The sequence below is a fragment of the Bemisia tabaci genome, chromosome 6 (genome assembly GCF_918797505.1).
Source record: "Bemisia tabaci chromosome 6, PGI_BMITA_v3".
NCBI classification, from domain to species: domain Eukaryota; kingdom Metazoa; phylum Arthropoda; class Insecta; order Hemiptera; family Aleyrodidae; genus Bemisia; species Bemisia tabaci.
Window position 1 is genome coordinate 50,182,512 of NC_092798.1, and position 22,289 is coordinate 50,204,800.

The window sequence follows — 22,289 nt, forward strand, 5'->3', positions numbered from 1 at the left end:
CCGTTTCTTTCGTGCAAAAGTCAGGCCAATATAAAGTTCTGATAGTGAGAACGGTGTTCATTTATCTGTGCCTTGTCCGTGTTGTTAGTTTTTTCCACGATATGTCTGAAGTCTAGAAATTAGAAGGGTAGCCTCAGTAGCGTGGGTTCGTCTCACTCACCTCCGCTCACTGTTTGCAGCAAAGGATTTGCGGCTTCTTTGTGTAGCAGCTTTTCTCTACCACTGAGAACCTGTAGCTTACAGGTTTTACATCACATATCTTTAACCTAGAGATTCTCTTCACCTGGACGGACATTAATTAACAATTCATTAACATTTGGAAACTTATTAATTTTTACTTCTTTCGGATTGAAAACAATTGTATTCATCTCTGCTGTTAAATTATATTCATATGCTGCACCTCTCACTCCTCCTTCACCCCCATGTAGAATCCGTAATTGGAATTTTAAGAACTTTCTTGTATTTCCCTTTTACCCTTCCCCCCCCCCTCCCCCTTTACTTCCCTAGGAAATCTGTTGATCTTAGATCCAAATTATCCTTTCAAATGTTCCTTGTTACTCCATACTGACGAAAAATCAGTAATATTTTAAAACATTTTGAACAAAATTTACTTTTTCAATTGAAAATAAATTGAATTCGAAACTCAATTACCTCAAGAAGTGCCTGAAATTGATCCTAGATTCTAATTAAAGATGTTGGGGTCTTTCTGGGAATATTACTGTTATCTCCTCATTAATTTGAGTTTTAGTCTAATACTGTCAGGATGTGTGCCTTCCCGCCAATTTGTCTCTTTTAGATATTAATTGTCCTGGCTGCTCAAACATTATGATGTTACCTCTTGAACAGAAACTAAATTGGCTTTAACTTGTCGAATGGTTCCAATCTTATGATTCAAAATTGTCCAGGAAACATAATGATCTAATTTATTGCATATTGCTGTCTTCCATTTTTCCTTTTGTTTTTTCAAACCAAATGTGTTTAAAAGCTATCAGTTGTCCTCACAACTAATTACTTTTTGTTAAGTCAAATAGTGTTGTAACATGTTCTACAAAAATTATTTTCAAGATAATATCTGGATAATTTTCAGTTGATCACCAAGTTTGGCTATGTCTTAGGCAAATAGTCAAAGCAGCGACTTCTATCGTTTATGTAAGAGCTTATAGAGCCAATAGTTCTCGACTTCACTGAATTGGTCAATATTTTGAGTATAGGGGCTTGTCCAGTTGTCCTCATAATTTTATGAAATTCATGACTCTTCGTCGTAACTATGCAATTGTAGGTTTTTTGTCCACTTGTCTGATTTTACTATTTGCCAAAGACAGGTGTGTTGTTGGTCAAAAGTACACCTCTTGCTGGTATGTTTCTTTCCAGTACAAATTTTACCCAGCATTCCGTATGAAAAAAAAATAAATAGTTATAAAAATAACGAAAATGTATGATTCCACTGAATAATAAACAAATGAGGTCAACGTAAATTTCTACCCAGCTTCAAGACAAATGAGCCCTTATTTTATCATCATTGGGTACACTAAAACATTCCAGCCTTTTCTTTTGTAGGTTGTGCCAATGGTTTGTTATATTTTTATGAAACATTTGTAGACATTTAAGTACAAATAAGTGAACTTAATCCAGAATGGATCTAGCTCATAATTTTTCCGTCCCGAATAGTATGTAGGTTGAAAGCCCAAGTCTCCTGATGGGTAGTTGTTCATCGTTAATAATAACCCTACAAACAACTTTTTTTTTTTCTTGAGTACCTATAGATTTTACTTTGTTCTATGTCTTTTATCTTATTTCTCCTATTAAAATAACAATGGATCATCGTTTAAAAAATCGAGAAAAAAAAATTAAAAAAGACAGGGAAAAATTGTACACAAGTTATAGGGAAACATATCAAAAACCTTCAAAAAATAGAAAAACATAGAAAAAATGGATGGTCAAACGGAATTAGCCTAACCACATCAGACATTTCCTAATTTTCTCTGAAGTTTTAATTTTTAAACAGAAAACTAAGCTACAGGGAAACTTGGAATTTTATGAGAATATTCTTGATAACCTAGATTGAATTCACAAAACGTTTACAAGCATTCTGTAGTTTTATTCTCTGTCAAAAGAATAAAACATTAGAGAAGATTAGGTAACATCAGGCTGATACCAGTTAATTAGTCCAAATGGTCATGAAAAAAAAACATAAATATTCATAACAAACAATTCAGACAGCTGTTCATTGAACCATTTCATAGCCTTTGAAGAGATACACTTCATCCCTTCTTTCTTTGGCTGGTATTTAATTTTCTCTGCAATTTTCACCGAAATGAATCTTCACTTCGCTCTATCGTTCCTATGAGATATGTCTCAAGCTGAACAAAAATCAAATGTTTTGTATGTAAATTTAGTAATCAGAACATAAAATGTACACTTTAAGATAATTTTACAATTGTGGACCAGTTTAGAAATTTAAGATCTTGCGTAAGTACAGGAGTGTATTTTAATACTTGTAAAGTTTAATGTTTCAAGGTTGTAATTTTTAAAAACTTATGCAGTTAGGAGAGCTTACTTCTTTTTTTGTCAGTTTCACAAAAAAGCGTAACATGATGTTTCTAATCATTCAGTCGCATTAAGCATACATTAAGTGCTTTTAAAAATCCATTTTCTGGTATTTAATACTTTGTTTCGGATTGTTAAGGCTCATTGGTGCCAACTTATTTCTATTTCTCTTGTTTAGGTTTTCTAAGTAGTTCCTCTTCAGACTTTTCCATTCATGATGTCTCACATAGAATTAATTTCTTTTAATTTTTCCTCTCTTTTTTTTCTCTTATGCAGCGATAGATTTTTCCTTAAACATTTCTTATGCATATGCATGAGTTACAGTTGTCGACACAAAAAATTGCAGCTGAGGGGAGGACTTACATGAGCGGCTCTATCTATTGTCTAAGGGTTGATTGGTTTCAGCGAGCCCAGGTCCTTTGAAGGTACTTATACACCTGCATTTCAGCCCTGAAACAATACGTAGAGGCGCTTACCTGACTTTGCCTCTCAGTCGCCAATTTTCATGTTGTAGACTATAGTCAAGTGGTTATTTCTTACCAAATGCCTTTTTTTATAATGATCTATAAAATAATTTCAAAATAATATTTTTTGAGTAAAATTTTTACTTTTACTTTGTCCAACCTCAAATCAGCGAAAGCAATTCTTGCTCCCAAGAGGAAGTAGGTGGAATGATTCTGATTGCCTGGCAACACAAGTAGTGCCCTTCAGATGTCAGAAATTCCAACTCAACTTATCAACCATTCATAGTGAATCTACCTACAGATCCGAAATTATTGAAATGTATGTTTTAATTGCATTAAATATGAAAATTATTGCCCAATTGAGATTTGAAAATGTGATTTCTTACTTTTCCTGTAAGTCATCTCATTTGGTTGTGAGAAAAATTATTTGTTGATCCACCAAAATAACTCTAGAGATTGAATACTTTTCTACTTGTTCTAATTGCTACCTGCCTTGTGATTTTTCAACAGAGCTTTTTCTCTGAACTGTCTTTTCCTTATTCAATCTTAGTTTCTTTGTATTTACTTACCTCTCTGGTTACTTATCGTTATCCAATTTGCATACTTTTAAATTGTTATGTTTTGGATTTGCCTTTATTTATAATTTTTTAATTTCAAAAAATGTTTGCTCTAGTTTTTCTTCCAAAACTTTTCTAAGAGTATTCAAAGAGAGTTAGCTTGAATTATTGTTAAAATGTTAATATGTTTATAATCAGTTTGAAGGAATTTTTTACATTTGAATAGCAGGTGTTCCTGTCACTCTGACTGTACATCACTGTTTTGATTGAAATATATAAAATAAAAAATATATGACCATTAAAAAATTGTATTATTTGACATTTTTTTCCACATAGTTTTTTTGGGAAAATTTTTCAGCCATTCACATTTTCAAAAGTTAATTCGGACCCGAGAATTTATATTCCTCAAAAAAAAATCAATTTAACTTCAAATTGTATCACCTCAATTTCGTGGAATACCAAGATATGTCTTTATGGAAAAAGAAAATTCATGAGGATTTCAATTGAAAAAAAAAAAGAATTGTTGAGTCGAGAACAGTACTTAGAAAGTCATTTAATAAATATTTCTGTCAGATGGTGTTGTATTTTTGATCAATATGGATGGATCCATCTCAAGGTTAAAAAGTCTCTGGAAAACACTAGCGAATGCACTGTCATTAAAGACAGAATAGGATGCAGGAGAATACTCAGAGCCGCTTGCATCAAGAATGCCAAGTAATTTCTATTCAGATAGAGCTTAACAGAAACCCATTAAGTCGCATTATGGGGGGGGGGGGGGAGTTAAGACTAGTTTTGAATGAAACTGAGTATGTAGTCGTAAATTTTCTGCTGTCAAAAATTCAAAGTCGAGAAAAACATTTTGAACACAAAAAGAGTGTTCAAAAACTAAGACCCTAACACTGAGTCTTCTTGAGGAATAAAATTTCAAACCTCTCAGTCTTGGTTCAAACTTGATGTGACTCGTGCATCTCTATTAAACTCAGTCCATTTAGGTACTCTAAAACTTATCGATGGTGAAAGTGCAGAAGTGCGTATCTCAAAACACGATTTTCAAGGAGAGTAAAAAAACTGTCTACATTCCTCTTTATTGTTAGTGGAAGGGTAATAATTCTTGAGGATCGCAAGAATAAGATGTTTTTTTTTCATACTTAATCAGCATTTTGAATAATTTCTCAAACTGTTAGAAAGAACGGCAGAAATGCTGAGATTGGCTTGTTCAGCACTAAGAATTGGACGTATTTCTGCCAAACTGAACTATGTGCGTTAAGACATAAGCCCTGAGACCTATAAAAATATAGGTATATTCTTACAGGTCTCAGGGCTAATGTCTTATTGCACATAGGTAGTTCCGTTTGGCAGAAATACGTCTAATTGACACTTCGTCACAAGATACGCATTTTTGCAATTAAGTAGTGTTTTCAACCTGTTGATGGCGGATTTGGATCATTTAAAGACTGATGAAAGAATTTTACGCTTACAATTCATTATCAGATAAGATTTAGTTTGATCTCATCAAGTCAAGGGTCATGAAGTCTATGATGGTCAAAGTCAAAATGAAGATTATGCGATTATGCTGTTTTAATCTTGCGATAGATCGACTTTCGCCAATTCGATAGATCGTACCCTCCCCCCCCCCTTCCCCCGGCCTCTTAAATGTATACATAACCTCCAAATTCCCGTTATCGGCGTTATCAGTCCTTCTTCAGAAACCTTTGGTCATCACTATTATATAAATAAAAAATTAAACTGTGTCAATTATCAGTTAGGTGGTTCTGGCCCTGGCCGTCCAGATCTGTTTTTAGTAGTCTAGTACATTAGTGAAATCACACTTAATTTCCATTCAAGTGTCCAAGAACAATTAGCGCATCATCAAATTAACAACTTTCACCTCTTCTAAACTTCAACTGAATCATCTGAAATGGTAAAATGGGCTCCTTAAAATTCTATTTCTAATATCTCTCTAATTCTCTGGGTTTTTACCAGACTCGATTTTAGATTTTCGCCTTTTAAATGATGCAAAGAGGACATTTTCTTTTTATGGACCACGTTAAGCAGATAGGAACCAAGCCACATCAACTATTGCCAAATTTGATCGGGCAATATCCTATATAACATGGAAATGGTTGTGTGGATTTTCATGCAAATTTCAGTGCATCTTCTGCATGGTGCGAAGCAGAATCCTTAAAATTTTCAAAGGAATCCGCACAAAGGTTCTCTAGTAAAGAATTACATTGCCCAGTTAAATTTGACAATAGCTGATGCGGCTTGGTTCCTTTCTATTAAACGCGGTCCATATTTATGAGCCTCTTAATTACCTTCTAAAAATACACACATATCATCCATGAGAGACTCTTCTATTAGAACACTTCAGCCCCGCAGCAGATTAAGAGCTTATGCTGCAAGTCAAATTCAAGATCCTCAGTACAAGTCTCAAACACTTGCATTTAACAAAAGCTGTGTTGATCATAAAAGCACTGAGCCTTATATCGACGGTGTAAGTCGGCAATCACATAACTCGGTTTGCGACGTCGCAGACTTCCTATCATACTTTATTTTTTGAACGGAAAACTGCTCAACGGCAATTCTTTGAAACGGCCGTGATTTTTCTTCTCTGTGCGAAGAAAATTCTGCAAAAACTTCAAGGAATGATGTCAATTTGTTCTCCTTTAACGAAACAACATAGATGTGTAGATTTTCAGACATCGCTAATGAGTTATGTGATTGCCGACTTACACCGTCGATATATTCTAATTTGCACCGCTGCAGATTTCCTGCCATTTATTACTCTTTTGAAGGATGATTGATCATCGTTAACACATGAAATTGAGTGAGGCTATTCCTAGCCCTTTCCCAAGAAAGTGATGTGTATCAGTCTATTTTAATTTGTTGAATTATAAAAAGTGATGCCTCTGTATTCTTTGGATCATTACTTTTATTAGAAAATGGAGAATCCCTACAGCAACATCATCACTAGTATTGTCTGCAACTGTATTTTCGTTATTTCATCCCTGTCTATGTACATACCATAATTATAATGATTGTTAAATGTACTTTTTTTCCTTGCAGGCTCACCATTTTCGTGAACAAGACATAGATGGTAAGTGTGCTTCAATACAGTACAAATAATGTCAATAGAGATGTCGTCAGCTAAGTTGACGGTTGTTTACTTTCGGTTTGCAGGCGTTTTCGCGTTGCTACTATCCACATGAAAACATCTGGCTCTCTCAGAAGCAAGAACACAAGCTTAGATAAGTTTTTGAATACTTTCAAACCTTGTAACACTATAATTTTTAGCCACATAGAAATTACAACTGCAAAAAAATGCAAAAAAGTCGCAAAATCACAACTGATAAGTAGTTTTTTTACGATACGATCATAAGACTGATGTTTGATGAGACTGTTTTCAATGTGGATAGTAGCGAACGCCGCTTTGTTCAGAGGCCCAAATTCGTCGTCGGCGCTTGCAAACCGAAAGTAAACAACCGTCAACTTAGCTGACGACACCTCTACTTACCTTTAAGAAGCCCACAGGTCAGAGGGCAAGTCAATATTTCAATTTAAACAATTTTAACAATGCTATCCACAGTGCAATATAATTCTAAGGCTCTGCTCCAGTGAATGTTGGCTGTATACAAACATGTATACCCACTCAAGACAGGTTGCTGTTGCTAACATGCTTTATGTCAAAAGGAATTTTTTTTTTTTTGAAACCTAACATGATGAGGTAAATGTGGATCATGGAGGAAACGTAGCAAAGTTGTCATTCTGTTGGACAAATTTTCACTTTTTTTGGGTTAACCCTGTCCTATTGACACTGCGTCTTCCTACCTTTTCAAGTTGTTAAACCTCACACAGTGTTACCCCCTTGCGGAGGTATTAAAAAAAAAACCTATAGCCAGGCCCAAAGGAAATGCTATATCAGCAGTAGAAAGTGGTGACTAGGTACTCAACATTTGAATCGATGCTTTTGGATCATTCACCCAGTATTTGGCCCCAACAGTATAGTTTCATTCCTTCGCCAAATATTGTAGAAATCACTAGGAATGGTTTCTAACAGCAACCATTTAAGCGAAAAAAAAAAAAAAAATCATTTAGATCCCATTGAAAAGAGAAAGTAATCACCTGTCAAATTGATTAAAGTCAAACATAGCTCAAAAAGTCGTTCAAAAATAAGACACCCTGGGTTGCACGTTCCGTTAAGCAGATAGGTATCAAAATTCAAATACTTATGTCATACTTAACGATTTTATTATAAAATTCAGGTACTGAATGAAACCAATAGATCATTAACTTCCGACATTTTTATTTTACCTATAAGGAAAATTATTAATTTTAGAGAAGGATAAATAATACTTCCACTAAAATTAAATACTTTATTTTTGTAATTGATTTAAGTGAGATATCATCGTGAACTATGAAGAGGCTCTCAGTTTGAAATACAAAATAATCTCTATCTACTTAATTAAAATGTTTGAGTTTTATGATTTTAAGGCTTATTTTGCATTGACTGGAAGTCTCTCCATATGTACAATGAGTGTGCTATAAAATGTTGTAGAGGTCGAGTAACATTAAGTACGGGTGTTTCTAAACTTCGAAGTTGGTATTGAGGCAGTCCCTTTGAGTCACTGTCTACTATAATGCTAGTTTTGTCGATTTTTTTCTCATGAAGAGTTTTTTCTGTCATATCTAGAGTTCAGAGAATGTTTTTACCTATTCGCTCGAAGTGGACAAATCAAATCTCTCGAAGAATTGAGCACCATCATGAGGTCTCTAGGAATGAGCCCCACAATTGCTGAACTCAAAAAGTACTTCAAAGACAAAGGTAAATTTTCAGCAGCGGGTGAGCTTGCAAGCCATCAAATTTTTCTTACTTTGCATTGTTTCACGTCTAAAAAGTAAATAAAAAATGAAAAATATGAAAACTACATCAACAAAATTCAAAAATAGAACCGTACAGAAATAGTAACGTGGACAGTGCTTGCCAACAAAATTACCCTATCTTCAAATTTTTCCGCTTGATTTTCAATTATGAGAGAGTCGCCACACAATAGCCGGACTAATCAAAAAATTAAATACCAGAATAAACACTAAAAAGGTGGGTATAACGAGAATAAATGGTGAAACAAACAGGCAAAACATTTAATTTTAAAAGAAACCACTCGATGTTAAAACGACAACCTAATTCTAAAAAGAATGTGCCTTTCAATCATATTTTCCCAGCAAACCTTATCTCTTCATCAGAAAAAAAACAAGGGTTAAGTGATCTTATCCAAACTATTCCCAATTTTTAGGTGGAAAACTATCGTTCCCTGAGTTTTTGAAAGTGATGCACGATCATAGTCGAGTAGAAAATCTACCAACGGAGGTCGTCGAAGCGTTTCGAGCTGGTGATACTTCAAAAAAAGGTGTCATTTCAGCAAGACACCTAAAGCACCTTCTTCTGCGCTGGGGTGAACATTTAAGCCCAAAAGAAGGTAAGAGTTCTATGGCCACTTTTTTAAGTTTAAAAAATTCTTGATAACTGACAGCTCGCTGAGGAAATGAGATTAAAAATGAGGCACAGATATATCTGACTCCTTGAAACCATAAGTATAGGACAGACTACCAATTATGTTGAGGTAATGATACATTTTTTTGACCCTCCTTCCTCCCCGCCATGCATTCGTCTTGCAGGTCTGGACCTCCCTGTAAGTTATGTTTCTCTATCCGTGACCTTCCCTTATCTTCCACCATCACTTTAAAAATAGAAAACGTTTCGAAAAGCCATAACCACAGTGATCTCACTAATTTGTCATCGAACCTGGCAACTTATAAGAGAAATACAGAAATACAAGTAGCGAGAGAAAAAGTAAACTCCTAGTCAGGGGCTTAATACGTAAGACTTGCTGTGCCCAATAGAATTAGGATAATCTGCGTAAAAAAATCTCAAAATTGTTTCACTTTTCAACATTAACCACGGCTCTTGAACAGTCAGCTTTTTTTTAGTATTTCTTGGGCACATTTTTGCATACACAAATTCAGCACTATTACTTTAAAGTTAAAATACACATCTTAGGACTAGTTGGATGTATTTCTGCCAAACGGAATCAAGTGCATTATGACGTGAGACCTGTTATGCATATATTCTTATGGGTCTCAGTGCTCATGTCTTAATGCACATAGTTCCGTTTGGCAGAAATATGTCCAGTTAGCTATGAATGATTGAATGAGTGAGTGGGTGAAGTAGACGAGTGCATGATAAGAACAAAATGTAGGTTTCGTAAGCTAGTTAACTATCCTCCGAAGACAATTACCTAACTAGTAAAATTAGGCAAATATTTACAATGAGACATTTGTAAAAACTGTACATGTACAGTAGAAATAAGAAATAAGAACCCTGGGCGTACAGAAAAATGTGTCTTTTTAATTCACTCAGGGGAGTTACTAAGGACTAATGAACTTACTAAGGGAGACTTAAGGTGATTGTTGATTACTTAATCAAAGAAGTCAGAAACCAGGTCAAGTGGTTTACGCCTCTCGAATATCAGTTAGCTAAACTTGGTGAAAAAATTCAAAATTGAATCTCACATCTTTGCCTTCATATCCGAGTTTGAAAGTCCAATTTAGTGTCATAAGCTTTCATGTAATTTTCATCTCAAAACTCGTTTTTCTTGAGATCCCAAAAATGTTACCCAACTACTTCTCCTGTTTCTTGCTAGAATACTTCTTTTCATCTGATTTTAGAATTTCACTTTCATGAAAAATTAATATTTTTCTTTGTTACCTGTTTTTCAGTTGAGCAAATATTTCGTGAAGCAAATGTTATGCCAAACAGTCTTGTGAAGTATGAAGACTTCGTCAAAATCGCTTGTGCCCCTGTTCCTGATTATTATTGAAGCATCACGTTAAGCATTCTCAAGTCCTAAAAGTTTGCTTAGTATTTCTTCAGAATAGCACTAAATGAAAAATCTGTATTCTTTTGTAACAGTAAGTTGTGTTACTTTTCTGTGATTGAATTATCTTCCTCAACCTTTTTTTTTTTCTTTCTTTCACATGGTTCATACAGTTTTGAAAATTGCTTGAAAAGTACTCTTTTATGACAATTTTTTTTTCAAGGTTTTTGAAGTGTTTGATTTTTTAAAAGGTGTTTTTAAAATGCTTAAATCTTACTCATCACTAAATCTCAGCAGTAAGTGCTCATTGTTAAGTTTTAATAAGTAAAGCATTTGACGTTGAGTAGATTGTTTGGGAAGACACCCTATTCACAAAGGAAATTGCGGTTCTACCCTCTTAGAGAACCGAAAAACACTGAGATAGTATGCACGCAGATATTAAGATAAAAAGGAAGCTGAAGAAAAAAAAGAAACAAAATTTTTATCTCTAAAATTAACAATACGGGAAGGAAACCAAGTGTTTAGGAAAAAATTATGAGAAAGATCTAGAAAGTGCTCAAAAATTATAAAAAACGTGCTTGAAAAGCGCCTAGTTTTTCATTGTAAAGGCTGTACGAACCATGTTTCATGAAAGTATACTCAGTTAAAGCAATCGCAAGCAAGTGCCTCTATTTACTGCCTCACATAATTCCTGTTTATTCTTATTATTTCTAATGGAAAGGGATCAATACCGTGGTGTAAGGAAGGTTGTGGCTCAGAATTTATCCTCTCTGTTTAACGTTTTAAATAAGACAAGGCAGACATTTTCTGTTTTTATTGAATATGAAAAACCACTTTCATTCTAATTAATGTTTGAAAACGACTTTCTCCTCAAAATGTTTTACAGCAAGTATGTATCACTAATTTGCAGCCCATAATTGCTCAGCAAGTGAAAGAAATTGACAAGGAGAGAAATCTACTTTTAAAAAAAGTACCTCCAAGTTTCTGACTGCCAATTCAAGGGTGTAGTTGTTACATCCTCCAGTCTTGCCTAGCCTCTTAAGGCTACAGTCTACTTCAAACGTGCAATAATTGTGTTCCAGTTTTTTCTCTCGAGAAGTGAAAGTTTTAAAATCCTTATACTTGGTTGAATCAACTTGTATCATTATTCATTTGTAATTCTATACTCTAATTTTAATACCAAAGATAATTTAGAATCGCCCCCTTTGCATTTGCAGTAATGCATCATTGATATTTAAGGTAGGTATTATCAAATTTTAATGAAATTCTCCGTCCATCGTACTTAGTTCTACTTGTGTGCAATTTTTATAATTTTATCATTCCACTTTTTACTTATTTCTTAAAAAATACTCTATTTTAAAACATTGTCAACCTATATATTTATTTATCAAAATAAATGGATTTATAAACTATAGTGTCACTTTGGGCCTATATTCAACAGCTCCTATACAGGTGTCCAGGCAGCCGTGAAAATATTCCAGCCATTGGAAAAATAAAAATTCCTCTCGCTTTTGTGTAAGTTGATGAATTAAAAGAATTTTTAGATCCCCAAGAGGAGTCTCCCTTACTTTTCTGGAGAACTGACTTTAGGTTTATTTCTTCTTTGAATTGTGGTCACAATCTACAGAAACATCCTGTTTGAAAAACTTGATCAGTTCTAGTAAGAGAGATTAGCAGAAATAAACTTTTCCTAGGTCTAAAACATCATTTATGAATGGCTCACCTTAAAAGTAAATGTCAATTTTTTTTAGAAATTTTTAAATGTAGGTACTCTATCTCAGAATTTTTGCCAAACTACTTTTTGCAGATTTTTCATGATTCCAGGTTTTGTCGAATATTTTTTCTCTGTTCAAATAGAAGTGATACAAACTTTGACCTTTCCTTATAAACGTACTTTAAGTACTTTTCTTTTCATTTTTTTCTCTTTTTTATAATGTTTTGAAAGGAAACGTAAACTGTGTGTTGTGAAGCGAAATTATGAAAATAAACAATTATTGGAAACTTTCGTGAAATATTTCATGAAATTTCCCAGGGCTGTGAAAAATATGAAACATATTTGCGGGAGCTTGGTATGAAACAAGCACTTGAAAGCACCCAAAAGCAAAAACCCTTTGCCTTTTACCTTCAATTTCGAAAATGACATTTCAGTATCTTTCATAGTTTCCTGAAATTTCCTGAAATATTTCACATGGAATTGCATTGAAGATTGGTGATCGGAGGATTTGGAGATTTTCCTTTTGATGGAAAATTGCAACCTTGGTAGCATACGATCGCCTTTACCGCGAAATACCGCACTGCCATTACAACTCCGCCATGCTTTCTCATGTGTGCACGGCGCAAAATTCTCCTTCAAAAAGTCAACTATGCAACCAGACTTCCTGAGTGTTAAAATAGTTGCCCACCTTTCCCGTTTCTTTCTCCTTGTTGCTTGGATTTGACAATGGTAAATCTCAGAGGTGGCCAGAGAAATTTTAAAAATTAGCAAAATATTATTACTGTCCAAAAAGTAATTTCGAGTCATAATAATTAGTCGGTATGGTTGGGAAGAGGTAGTCCCTTTATACTGAGAGTCAAGACAATTTGAATCCATTTCTGATTGGTTCCCGTATTTTAGGCCTCCACAGTGTCACAAACGGGAATAAAGATTACATTTTCACCAATTGCAAAGATTATAATCTGAAATGGACCAGGAATTACGGGTTCGGCAAGGAACAAACGGAATGAGAGGAGGAACGGAGAAAGGCATTTGAGAATGGGCCGATCAAAGATTACGAAAAACGTTCAATTTCTGTAATCTTTATTCCCGTTTGTGACATCCATGAGCCGAATTGTCTTGACTCTCAGTATAAAGGGACTCTAGGTGAGGGTGGGTAAGGAGATACACGAGAGGAGGGGGCGAGGTCGAGCGGTAACAACAAACAAACATAACCTGTCTGTTTTGTCCTTGGTTTTGTCATTCCTCATTGCCTCATTCGTTTTGTTCATGATCCGCGCAACGGCGCAACCTCTTTTATTTACCACCAATAGTTTCGGAACGAAGAATATACATCTATTTGCCAAACATAAGAAAATAGTGATTAATAGTTAATGTGTCGTGAACCTGCAGCACGACGCTAGTTTCTGTTGTGTTATCAGTCATTACTTTTGCAGTCGCTAAATCCTCATCTCATCAAGTCACTCTTCAATCATCCCAGTATGTTTGAGCCATATTCTGCTCAATGTGTCTGTCTATGAAGAAGTCCCAGCATCGTCCTTATGCTCTTTCTTACCAGCAAAAGTCATCTGCTCTTCAGCGCCTAGGTAACACGCACCTCCTAAGCTGATCCTAGGAAGCATAGTTCCTTCTTTAGCATCATTATCGCTAGCAGTCCGTATGTGATCAACAAGTGGTCAGTAGTCAAAGAGCCTTCTGAGCACTTCTGTAAATTATTTTTTGTTTCGAACCGCTCAGAGTCCTTGACAGTCTTTTTCAGTGATTTTGAACCCTGAGGCTAACCATGTTAAAGATGTCGTCAGCGAAGTTGACATTTGTTTACTTTCGATTTGCTGGCGCAGGCAACGAATTTACACCTCTGTACAAAGTGTTATTTGCTACTATCCGCCTTCAAAACATCTGCCTCATGATCGTATCGCACTAAGACTACTTATCAGTTATGATCGCGACTTTTATGTGGTTGTGATTTTTGTGTGGCTATAAATTAAAGCGTTACAAGGTTTGAAAGTATTAAGAAACCTATCCAAGCTTGTTTTCTTGCTTCTGCAAGAGTCAGATGTTTTCATGTAGATAGTCATGACGAATAACGCCTGCAAATCGAAAGTTAATAAATGTCAACTTATCTGACGACACCTCTAATTGTGAATCTCTTTCAACTTCATAGCACTTACAGCAACTTTGAGGCACCGCTGTCTCGAAGAACTTTTTTTTAATTACCAAAATGCGACGGAGGCAAGATCCTTTCATATAAGTCAGTTAGTCCCAGAACCAAAATGAGAATCTTCTGTGCATGGTGTCAGTATTACTGGCGCAAAAGCCAGTAAGCTGGGAATCAATGCTTTTCTTATGGGAGGAGGCTCATTTTTATTGATGAATCATTTAAATTTCTTACTTTTAAATCGTTTGAAACTCTTTGAGAGTTTAAAAGAACGTTTAGACATTGGTTTTCAGGGTTTTGATTTGGCGGAATTTACGTTTTCACATTTTTAAAGTGAGTTTTGAAGTCCTCGCTGTATGAACCATTTTGTGGTATAGATTCGGCGTGTAAAAATGGCTGATGCAGAGTCAATTGTAAAAATGAAAAAACAAAAATTTGGCAAAATTGAAACCCTGAATTCATGCGAATGTCTAAACATTCCTTTGGACACCCAGAAAGTTTCATAGGATTTATAAGTAAGAAATTGAAATGATCCATCGACCAAAATTAGTATTCTCCCCTAAGAAAAGCACCGTTTTCGACATTTCTGCTTTTCGCGGCCGTAATGTTGACGTCACGATCCAATGGACAGGGCCGACCCCGAGCGGGGAAATCTGCGCAATGACTGACCTATATGGATAGATCTTGGGCTGAGGTTAGGATTGCTGCTCACGTACAGTAAATGCACAGTTTTGCAACACAGGTACCTGTTATGCTCATCATGTATCCAAGTATATTGCTATGTAAGATTGGAAGATCTTGGCTGGCTCAAATCCTTGTACGGGTCTGTTGTATAATCTCAAACAAATGAGTAATGCTGCCAGAACCTGTGTTTTAAGTATTATGGATGCAAAGTCTGAATAGTGCGTTTAAAAATCTCAGTGGTCACATTTGAATTTATATTGACCAATATACATTATGACCCATGAAGAGAGGCCTCGGAGTGGCAACATTTGATTTTGATGCCCCTTCATGAATAGTTCAAATGTAAGAGCTAAAAGTAGGATCATGAAGAGGATAGAGATGGTTAATCGGCATATTTTGGCAGATTTTAGTTTCGTTGATGGGCCCCCGAAACATCTGCTAAATATGGTCCGTTAATGCCCCTGTGTTCACAGTAAGTATACAGAATGGTATTCTTCCAAGTGCCCATCTGTCGGCAGTGAAGCTAGTTCATCAAGGCAGCAGCCTGATCGTTGAAATTTTGTGGTTGTCGAATAGACATAGATGACATTGGTTAAAAGGCGGAGCGTGATTGGTCGCTATGTCTTATCGCTGCTTTATCGTGCCTTTGTCAGGTGGAATGGACGACATACTGTCGGAAACCTAAGAGATGCCTTTAACTTGTCGAGAGTTCCACCCAACATAGGCACGATAAAGCAGCGATAAGACATAGTCGACCAATCACGCTCCGCCTTTTAACCCATGTCACCTATGTCTACCGGATAAACACAAAATTTCAACAATCAGGCTGCTGTTCAGGAAAGGGTACAGAAAGTTCTAAACAAAGGTTTACCTTTTATCTGGCGTTTTTACTTCAAAGCCAGATGTTTAATTTTCTTTATGGAAGAATAGCTGATCTCATAGCAGGACGTGCAATTCGGTCCTATTTTACAGGTGTTGAGGGAAAAAAAGGGGGGGGGGGGGGTAATTTCTTCATAAAACTGCCTCATGGTTGCTATAATCCAGCATTTTTTGTAATCCTGGTTCAGTGCCTGTCTTGCAATAAAGAAGTCATTCAAATCCCAGACTTGCTTCTTTTTTAAGGCATTTTTCATTTTTAGCATCAGTAAGGAGACAAAAAAAACCTCTCCCTATATCCTCTCTCTAGTCAGAATGATATCGATGGCTGAAGGGCGAAACCATCTCTCTATTTGCTACGCGATAGACTTTCTGTCATACCCACTTGAATTTTCCCTTATGAAACTAGTAATACTAACAATGTTTCTGTCATCGTGTTACAGGTGTTTTTGCACGTTTTGGTCAGTGTTTTGAGACTCGACTGTTGAAGGCGATGTTGTAAATTAACCACTTAAAAATGGAACTTGTAAACTGTCAACAATGGCTCAACTACACTTCCTAGCACCTGCACATCAAGGACTCCGGTAACTTACAGAAAAAAGTTGTAGTATGGGTATTGTCAGTTCTAATGGTATAACATAGCCATTAATTTTAATATTTACATCATATTTGTAATTTCAAATGTGTGAAGAATGCGTCAGTTGCACAGAACCAACACATATCAGACAAACTGATTTATGGCTGTGTGATGGAAGGAGCTTTCAGGGCTTGATGATGTTGGTGCTAAACATTGAACTGTGAATCAGTGATGTTGTCTTCCTTGTTAAAGTACCATTTATTATTTAAGTAACTGCAATCATTGTCTCACTCAGGATCAGTTCTTATATGGTCAGAATCACGCTAAAATTAATGTAGGGGCACCACTTTGGCCTTACTTACTTCTGACAAATATTTAGCCCAACTTTTTATCAGAGACTAACTTTCTTCATCTCAATGACAACTAACCTTAATCACTCATTTGGAATATGAAGATCTGACCTGAATTTTCAGTCTAATTCAATTTTAATCTTGACCTTTGAATGTATATTTTCTATTTTTATTCTTGTTATTTTGTTTGTTTTGTATAATATTTAATATGGATGACTCTGAAGCTGAGCGCCCAAACTTAAAATATTCACGCCATGCAGCCGAACGAAAAGAGGAAAGAGGTATATCCCAGAGTTCTGTCAATGCGGCCTTACGGCAAGGACTCCAAGTTGGTGCCGAAGAGTCCAACATTTATTACGATGAAGACACAACAGTGGTTTGTAGTAGCCGCGATAATTGCATAGTTACAGTCAATAAAAACACACGGAATACAAGATTTAAATTATCTGAACGTACCACAGAAAAACTAAAATCTCTTCAGTTTAAAGCAGACATAGAACTTAATAATCATGCCATGTGTGAGTTAGCACAATTGTATTTGTCAGGAGAATTAGGAGAGAGGGATGTCAAGAAAGCTGTGGAATTATTCAAGAGAGCAGCGAGTAAAGGAAACAGTCATGCTATGTGCAAATTATCTCAAATTTATGAACGTGGCTATCTTGGGGCACCTAACCAAGAGGAGGCTGATGAGTGGATGCAAAGAGCTGCTGACAGGAATAACGTGTATGCATTAGCCATTATCGGTCAAAGGCTGCTTAGTGAATATCTTGATAAGTATCCAGCGGATTCCAAAATTTTCAAACCTAGTGCTCCTAAGGAAGAGATAATTTTTTACTTCAATAAGGCAGTTTATAAAGGGAGTACCAGAGCAATGTGGCACTTAGGATATATATTTGAAGAAGGTCTACTTGGGGAAAAAGATTTAACCAAAGCTATGGAGTTTTATGTCAAAGCAGCAATGTTAGGGAGTCCAACTTCTTTAAAATCTTTGCATAAATTGACGCTCAATTGCTATTTTAGTGCTAAGGAGCTGGAAGAAATTTTAGAGTACATTCATCCCAATCTAGTGAAATCAAGTATTGGTATGGCTTATGAATTAGGTGCTGAGCAGCATTCAGGCGACCTTGGATTTAATCCAGTCAGAGGTTTAAAAATGTTGGAGCAAGTTGCTCTCAAACAACAAACTGATGCAATAGAGCTAGTTGCTCTTTCGTATCAGAACGGCAGAGCATGTAGAACAAATCTCAAACTTGCACAATACTGGTTCACAAAGTTGGCGGAATTGTATGATGAATCTGCAAAAGCAGGGAACCTTCATTCACTTTGGAAACTAGGTGAGTGCTATGCCAATGGCATTATTGGTGACTTTAACCTTGAAAAGGCTGAAGAGTGCTTTCAAATGGTCGTGGAGAGATCATCAAGCCCAGGATTTATGTACAAGTTGGGCTCTAAGTATTTAACCGGAAAATTAGGCGATAGACCTTTTGAAACAGGTGTTCAACTCATTGCCCGGGCTATCAAATTATGGGAGTCACAGGCAATTCAACAAATCCCCACGGCTGTTTCTAATTTAGGTACAGTGTACTGCAATATATTTTGTTATAAAAATGGTATCCATTGGTTATCCAAAACACCAACCGATCATGTAGAATCTCAGCTGCTATTAGTGAATATGTATGTTCATCACTTTTGTCATGAAAACTTTTTGCTTGGTTTTGAAATTCTTAAAAATCTTATATTAGAACATGATGTTGATCCAATGGATGCATTTGAAGGTTCCAATTACTTGTAGATACCTTGACCGATCAAAAGGTGGTGATTTTCCTTGAAAACATTGCAGATACTTTATCAGAGCCAGCACCAGCTAAGAACTCTAATCAATACAAGTTTCGGAAGTTTGCTGTTTATTCCCTTGTCAACGTGTATCATAACTGTTTATCTGGCAAAAGAGACTACCAAAAAGCCTCAAAATATTTGTGTCAACTTTTCATTGATTTTAAAGAAATTTCTGCTGGTAACAAGCTGATCTGGCTGCATATTAAACAACATCTACCGGAAGAATACCATGAATGTGCAAAAAACTGGGCATTGCAAATTCCTAATTTATTGATGACAACCACATCAGATCTTGATTGGTTCCGTGATAGTATTGTTTTACTAAGCAAGCTGTATCAAAAAACAGATTTACTTGACTTGGATACCAAAGAAGCTGTTAAATGGCTCTATGTTGCCTCTTATTTTGACTCAAAACATGTTAAGTGTGACCTGAAAAAATTAGAACCGAAGTTGGAATACAATCAAAAAGAAGACATAATCGCTGAACTGTCAAAAATGGCTCAAACATTAAAAATATCCTCACCATTAAACTACAAAGTATTTAGTAAAATACTTGGTGATATTTGGTATGATAAAAAATTTATTAATCGAAATACTGACAAAGCAATATTTTGGTACTCAGAATCATCTGCAAAAAATAATAGTAGAGCCTCCTTAGCCCTGGGTAAAATTTACCAGCATGATAAACGAGATTTAAATGCAGCAGCTAAATGGTATATGTTATCTGCTCAGCAGGGCAATGTAACAGCTCTTAAAAAACTTGAAAGTATTCGCTCCAAGAAGAATTCTGACAAATTATCACCGTTCTTAAGTAAATATCAGCACCAGTCCATAATAGATGAATCTGAGTGGGGGAAAGTCATGCCTTTCTTGAATTTAAAAAAGTATCCCAAAACAGCATCTGAACAATATGAATTGGGAAAACATTACCTGGGAATAAATGAAAAACCTACTGATGTAGATGCCCGAAGAGCAGCCTACTGGTTCCGCAAGTCTATGAATGGATGGTAATATTGAGGCAGCCTTAGAACTTTATAAAATGTACAAATCGGGTATTATGGGTAAAAATGTGTTATCAGTCACAGATTACTTGTATGCAGTTATTTTATCATTATGTTATTACCGTCTAAGAAGATGTCTTATGGAACTGGAAAACAGTGGCAGAGAGTCAATTGTAAAAGTATTGAATAATATTTCCTTATTATTAAAGATTGGCCCCTCTCTTTTTTCTTCCTCTGATGTTGTTCAAATTGTGGACCAACTCATCAGTCAAACAGATGACATCAATGTTGAAACGCTTTCAAATGTAGCCACATCTTTGAACCAACTAAGGCTTGAGTTTTGCGCAAGCAATATAGAAAGTGTCATATCAAAAGCTGTAGCTGATTTAAAACTTTCAGAAGAATCATCAGCCCCTCTTTGAAACTTTTGATATCATGAGTAACTCCTGAAGCAATGGAGGAGAGCTCCAGAAGAGGGCCTTTACAACATGAACGAGTTAGTTTCTCCGAATTGTCTTATCTGGCCAAGACGGCAGCAATGGTCTCAGCTACGCTGCTGTTTGTCTAAATAGTTGCTGCTCGAAGAAACGAGCACACTTCACTATTATGAACCTTCCCTTTGTAACTCTTCTACGTTTCATTTTAGTGCTTTAATTAATAGTGAAATCTAGCTTCATGGTTGTTAAATTATTTAACCTCTTGTTACTTTCAAAGGAAAAAAGAGGGCATGTTGTAAGTCTGATAAGTCATAGGACATCCGTGTGCCTTTTGATTTGAATATTAAAACGTAGCACCCAAGGCTAAATGTTCTGATCGTTTAATTTTTCTAAAACCACAATTTTGTTTTCTTTACCTTGATTATAATCTATTTTAATTTTAAACCTATACTTACTGATCACAAATTTTGACCAACTATCGAAACTATGTTTTTTTCCTTCATATTAATGATTAAGGTAGTGCTTAAGTTTTTCTAAAGATTTGACACAAACATTATGAGCTCTTTAGAGGACTGGTATGTATTTTATTGAGAACAATTTTTACTCTTTATTAAAAAATGAATATTTTACTATATTTTTATTTTACAACACAGTTGTTTGTAATCAGCAGTTGGCTTGCTTCAGTAGCTCCTCAATCTATTGTGAGGAATATCTTCTTAACAGGTTGTTGAAGTAAAAAAAAATCAATGTTTTTACGTGCCATTTTTTGTCGAAAAAAGGTGCTCATTGGAAACCATATGATTTCAAACGTGTGATATTCATTAAGTCATATCATTGGTTATTATCAGGTACTCAACTACAATACTGGATCCATCTAAATCAGAGAACACAAGATTAAATCCTGATTAGCCAGGTTTTTTTTTTTTTATCCGATTCGAAATTTTACAACATCTAAAACCTGTTACCTGTTAACCCTGATCTGAGTTTATTAACATCGGATTCTGCAGGGCAAATTTTGCAGCCAATAAGAATGTAATTTTTCTCATTTTTTTTTTTTTTTTTTAAGGAAAGGATGTTTCTTCCAAAATCACCTTCATTCTGAATTGAACGCAATTAATTGTGATATTACGTCTATAACTTGCATGAGATTTATTTTTTTTTATGGTTAATATTTTTGAGACTGTTTTGTTACCTTTTTGTACCTTTCAATAACCTCTGTATGAATGTTATCTCCTCTCATTTTTAAATAAATTTTCTAACCTTATTGTAATTTAAACAACTTGGTCAATTGGTCATTTGCACAATGCACATACACTTGTTTCCCATCATACCTATTTGAAGTTTTGCCTTGAAAATTAAACAATTAATAACTAATTTGCAAGGTGTTAACGTATAAAAAAAAGTTGGAAGTACCTGCTAGGTAGAGCATTTCAGGGCTCATCATTTTGGTCTGTTCTTGCAACATATCTTCAGAAAAATGCCATTTTTTACCTTTTTTTAAGACCATAATTATGATCTCTTTTCAAAAAAATTCTCAAAATTTATGAAAATAGAACTGAGTAATGAGTGTTTTTGAGCTTTTTTCTCAATGCTAAAAACTCACACCTCACGGAAACATTTAATAGGTATCCAACAAATGAACTTAAATCTAAGTTCGTTTTATAAAGTTTTACTCAAGTTTTCTTTTTTCATGGAAAAGGAAGATCTGAAACACTTTTCCTCTGTTTTAACCGAAGATTCGGTCTCTTTCTTCAGGGGCCTCAATTTTGCCAAATCCAATGAGCATGTGTGTGGGGGAGGGGGGCTAAAGTTGACCAAACGACTGAAAAGTCGTTTCGGGGAGAAGGGGAAGGGAGGGCTCATCAAATCTCCTAAAATGCCCTACAATGGATCAAAATTGGCCTTAAATTTCCCTGTACCGAGATCAACTATAGAGCACGAGGACGACATTCGCACCCCCAGCCCTCTGCCCCCTCTCCCAATATAAAGCTCCTGGATTCGAGTTTCTTTTTTGGAGTGACGTCATCTCACGCACTGACTTGATCGGAGTTCGGAAATGCAACGACCGCACCACCGGCATTCCGTGAGCGCCTTCAACTCTGAGTGTATACGACACGCGTAACCACTGAGCGAGAATAGTTACATCACGTCAAGGCGTTGTTGTTGGCAAGAAAGAAGAGTCTTGTCGAATTCTCATGAAAGTCGGTTGATAAGTG

General features: G+C 35.5%; 3 protein-coding genes across 4 annotated transcripts in view; all 3 read left to right on the forward strand.

Moving 5' to 3' along the window:
- Rip11 (Rab11 interacting protein) overlaps positions 1-3,874 on the forward strand; it is a gene marked incomplete in the record, with an annotated part of 44,020 nt that extends 40,146 nt beyond the window's left edge. The window contains 1 exon segment of the mRNA XM_072301848.1: positions 1-3,874. Within this exon segment, the coding sequence (XP_072157949.1) occupies positions 1-42 (42 nt within the window).
- Positions 3,875-5,248: 1,374 nt separating this feature from the next.
- Positions 5,249-11,852, forward strand: LOC109034776 (calmodulin-like protein 4). The gene is made up of 5 exons (XM_019048097.2): positions 5,249-5,489; positions 6,635-6,665; positions 8,259-8,390; positions 8,860-9,042; positions 10,343-11,852. The coding sequence occupies exons 1-5, from the start codon at positions 5,487-5,489 to the stop codon at positions 10,441-10,443; spliced, it is 450 nt and encodes a 149-aa protein (XP_018903642.1). The 5' UTR covers positions 5,249-5,486; the 3' UTR covers positions 10,444-11,852.
- Positions 11,853-13,375: 1,523 nt separating this feature from the next.
- Positions 13,376-20,715, forward strand: LOC140224879 (uncharacterized). 2 transcript variants are annotated; one of them, XM_072301850.1, is made up of 2 exons: positions 13,376-13,829; positions 16,316-20,715. In XM_072301850.1, exon 2 carries the CDS (start codon positions 17,008-17,010, stop codon positions 18,589-18,591), a length of 1,584 nt encoding a protein of 527 aa, XP_072157951.1. In that variant the 5' UTR covers positions 13,376-13,829; positions 16,316-17,007; the 3' UTR covers positions 18,592-20,715. The 2 variants fall into 2 exon arrangements, with proteins under 2 accessions (XP_072157951.1, XP_072157950.1); XM_072301849.1 differs by having other exon boundaries at positions 13,376-13,740.
- Positions 20,716-22,289: the final 1,574 nt, after the last annotated feature.